This window comes from Aplysia californica, unplaced genomic scaffold, assembly GCF_000002075.1.
Source record: "Aplysia californica isolate F4 #8 unplaced genomic scaffold, AplCal3.0 scaffold00310, whole genome shotgun sequence".
NCBI classification, from domain to species: Eukaryota; Metazoa; Mollusca; class Gastropoda; order Aplysiida; family Aplysiidae; genus Aplysia; species Aplysia californica.
This window is the reverse complement of record NW_004797580.1, coordinates 169,937-174,414: the sequence shown is the minus strand read 5'-3', so window position 1 is coordinate 174,414 and position 4,478 is coordinate 169,937. Positions and strand designations below refer to the sequence as shown.

The 4,478-nt window shown below is 41.8% G+C and overlaps 1 protein-coding gene across 1 annotated transcript in view; it reads right to left on the bottom strand.

Moving 5' to 3' along the window:
* Positions 1–2,242: 2,242 nt before the first annotated feature.
* The window catches only part of LOC101849550 (muscle, skeletal receptor tyrosine-protein kinase), a 4,036-nt gene continuing 1,800 nt past the window's right edge, over positions 2,243–4,478 (bottom strand). The window contains exon 2 of the mRNA XM_013084691.2: positions 2,243–4,334. Within this exon, the coding sequence (XP_012940145.1) occupies positions 3,168–4,334 (1,167 nt within the window). The 3' untranslated portion in view covers positions 2,243–3,167. The remainder of the gene's footprint in view (positions 4,335–4,478) is intronic.

Sequence of the window (4,478 nt, the reverse complement as noted above, 5' to 3'; positions counted from 1 at the left end):
AGGGGATTTCCAACCAGGTTACCCCCACCATAGTCCAGTAGAAACTAACTGAGCTATTGGTCTGTCCCCGTGGTTTTATGCACCTCGTATAATTTAGCAAAAATGTGATCATTTTTTGCATAATTTATTTTCCTTTATCATAATTTGCTAAAGTTAAATGAATCGCATAATATTACATTTTTGGGCTCAGTTTGCATAATTCCAGAATTTCGTTTGCATAAACACACGGGGACAGATTGGTCCGCCCAAAACAAAACCCAGACAAAAGATATGCCTATGCACAGCCTACAGCTTGTAGTCTACTGTTACCAGAACTATGAAATATGCTAGTGGCAGCAGTTGTCAATGCATTAGAAAGCCAAGTAAAAAAAAATGTTTCACTGTCCTTTCGTGTATAGTTAAAGTATGGTTGTGAAAGTTCTTCTTTATGTGGTTGAACTGATTTTTCTTCTTTCTGTGAAATATTTTTTATTGTGTGAATGATTATGTGATTTGTGTAAAGTGCTCAGAGCTTATATCTAGTACCTAGTATGGCAAAGAGCGCTATATAAATGCTATCTATTATTATTATTATTATTAAAACATATGACGAATTTGTACTGCTCTGCTTGAAAAAATAACAACAGCTATCAGATCTAATGATAAACTATCTTTTGTAATAATCAAAAGAATGGCAGAAGAATGATAACTTTCAGTAACGTGTTGATATAGGCCATTATTTCCTCTTTATTTTCATACATAATACATGTGGCTAATAAGTAATATTGAAAATAGACCTCAAAATGTTTAATTTGTCTGAGGGTAGGCAGAATCTGAAAGTAGGTCACAGAAAAGGTCCAGTTCAGGTGAGGAAAACCTCCTGGTAGTGACAGAGTTGAGCAAAACACAGCAACAGTTCTGTAGAAAAATCACAACTAGCTCTGCTTTGTTCGAACTGTCCCATGGTTTTATGCACCCCGCATAATTTAGCAAAATTTGATCTTTTTTTTTTCATAATTTCTGCTTATTTTCCTTTATCATTCTTTGTTAAAATTAACAGAACCGTTATAATTTCACATTTTTGGGCTCAGTTTGCATAATTTCAGATTTTTTCTTGCATAAAACGACTGGGACAGTTCAAATACAGTGGAGTTTGCTGAAGATCATAATAAAAGGTATTGTTGAAATTTACTATCCTAGCCTGGTAAAATTAAAAAACAAAAAACAAAAGCAAACAAACAAACAAACAAACAATCAAAACAGACAAAACAGTTTGGGCGATGAAGAGAATTTTGAAAAAATCACAGGCAATACCAACAGCTGAGAGGGACAGAATTTGACTGACTGGATGTACATAGAAAAACAGATACCATTTGATTTGTATGTTTTCTGTTCAATGGTAAACCGCAGTCACAATGAGAAAAGTCAACACAAATTCTATAAACTAAAAACACTCTCGGGATTTAAAAGCAAGAACAGTGTGAGCAATAATTGTTGAAAGAGCCCTTTTTCTTGTCTGATAAGTATAGATGTGCATGACTTTAAGCAGAAGCATAATGATGAAGTAACAACCTTTATTGAACACTGGGGAAAAAAATAAAACAGAAAGACAGGAAGAAAGACCACAGAAATAGTAAAGGAGTAGAGCCTACCAGCAGCACTTCTCCCTCACCTCTCCCCTTCTCCACTCATAGAAATTTTGTTTTAGTAGAGGATTTACGGTGCTCGCAACTGCATAAGGTCATATGAGTGCCAGAAGATTAGAGGTGTTACAAGAGAGTAACAGACACAAAAAAGAAGGAGGGGAGATAAGGATGATAGATGTTTGATAGGAAAGAAGAAGCAAACTACACCAGAGCACCCGCTAACCACCCTCCCCTCTGACAAAGTTCTTTTACAACAGCCACATTGTCACGTTGTCAGTTCCCTCCAACGTTACAATCTTATCCTGCCTACGTTATAAATAACTTCTATTCCTTTATCTTAGAAACAGTTTTTTAACTCATGTAAATCAAAGTAGTCTCTTATTATATTATAACAGACAATAACAATCCATTAATCATAAAGTATTTGTCCCAGAATAAATGAAAACAAAACATAGCACACATATTTTCAAAATACTTAAACACTCAAAAACATACAAATTAAAGACGAGACACTCAGTTTTTTCAGTCTGCACGACATAGAAGTGTCTTTTCAGTCACAAGGACAACTCAGACACATACACACGACACTGATCATTTGTGTCTTCAGTTTTGTTGTCTTTTTTTTTTTACAATTAATTTGAATCTACAGTAAACCACACATAATTGAAGTCATTCATACTTTTTAGAGGTCACTTCTCATCTCCTCCCGTGTATCATGTAACATTCTTATCTTATTTACAGCAAGGCAATTACACACAAATGAAGTCTTTCATGAGTCAGACTGTGCTTGAAGTCTGAGCACACGAGGGTTTGCACTTTTCCTTGCGGTGAGCATCAGCGTCTTTTATCGTCCGGACTGTTGCTCCTGAAGGTTAAATAATATTCCTGTCCTATCACCACACTAGAACCAGAAGGCCATTCCATGAAAAGTGAAACTGCAGCAATACACAAAACACAGAGATGCTGATCAGCCAGCAGGCAACTTCTAACCAAAGGTCTAAAACTCCAGATGACCGCTGGATGAAAAAAGTCAAGTAAGCAAAGTAAACAAGCAACCTCCGTCGAAAAAAAAGAAAAGAAAAGAAAAAAAATCGGGCTCTATTGAAGCCTAGCATCTCTGTCAGCAGGCCATCGTCTTTGCCTTGCGTGTGTCACTGAAGGTTCAGTTTTCCTGGAATGGCTCAAGATCCAGCAGCATATTTCATGTTTCTGCTTGCGGACAATCGGCGACGGGAAACAGCCAAGACTTTGTGGCTTCACCAGCAGACAGGACTTGTTGTTATTGTTTTTCTGCAGACGGACTCTATCAAGCCACGAGCTTATTCATAGATTCAACACGCCAACAACACGCATTATATCGGCATCAGCAGTAAGAGGTGAGACATCATGGATTTAGGGCATAAAACTCAAGGTCTATGTGAAAAAAAAAATATATATAATTATGTATATATACACTTCAATGGCTATTCAAAACTGTTGCATGGTAACCGAAATAACAATAACAACAAGATTTTTAAAAAAGAAAATATATTAAACTGTGCGCTATACATTGACAACATTCTTGGTCCTTTGTTTACTCATCTCCTCCCACATCATGTTCAGCGACTTTTGTAAAGACACAAAGCTCGGCCGAGAGTTGGGCTTTCGGTGCCAGCACGACTTCATCAGATTGTAGATGGCCGACGGCCCGTTTTTGGGCGGGGCCAGGACGTGGCCGGCACGTATGTGATTGACCACTTCTTCGTGGGTCATGCCGTAGTACGGCTGTACGGCGAAGGTGAACACCTCCCACAGCAACACGCCGAACGACCAGACGTCCGACTGGGAGGAGAATTTGTTGTAGAGGATAGCCTCGGGGGGCATCCACCGGATGGGGATAGCGTCTTTGTCGCTCCCGTGGTAGTAGTCCATGCTGTGCACGCTGCGCGCCAGGCCAAAGTCTGAGATTTTCACCGTGAGCCCGGAGCCAACCAGGCAGTTACGTGTGGCCAGATCTCGGTGGACGTAGCCACGGTCAGCCAGGTAAACCATTCCTGCTGCCACCTGGCGCGCCATGTGGAGCTGGTCTACGGCATCGATGCTACCCACTTCTTCTAGCGACGGGTTTGAACACGCATCACTCCGCAGCAGACACTGATCCGGGCTGCATAGTCTTAGGAATTCATTCAAGTCCCCTTTGCTCATGTACTCGAATAGGAGACACATGGGCTTTCCCACAGTACACACGCCGAGAAGACGGACGATATTCGGGTGGTCAAACTCCACCATCAGCGAAGCCTCCCTCTCGAAATCCGACTGCACCGTTTCTGACGCATCTTCTTTCAGCATCTTTATCGCAATCAGCTGGCCTCCCTCGCCACACTTACTCTCCTCGCCCAGGACATTGTCACATGAAGATGACTTGCACTTGGTCTCCGCCAGCAGCTGGGAGTCGCAACCCCGGACGGCAGCCGAGACGTCGACGTGCCGCAGGTCGCCTTTGCTGGAAAAGACGTGCCGAGGGTTGTGTTTGCAGTTCTTGCCGCAGCTAAGGCTGTGTTTGCTGCCCGACAGCTTCCCGCCCGTCAGGTGAGAGTTTCCGTTGCTGCAGACGATGCGAGCCTGGAAGACCCGACCAAAGGCGCCTTGGCCAATGTCGCGGATGAACACGATGTCGTTGCGGGGGAACTCCAGACTCTCCAGTTTGGGGTTGAGACGGTTCGACTTCATCTGAAGGGGGGGGGGGGGGGGATAACAACATGTTTGACAGTTAGCAAGCGAAATTAAATTAATCCTATCCCAGCCAACAAATCTTCCACCATTTTTTTTTTTGCAATTCTCTTCTCCCCCCCACTCCTCTTACTATCATACATT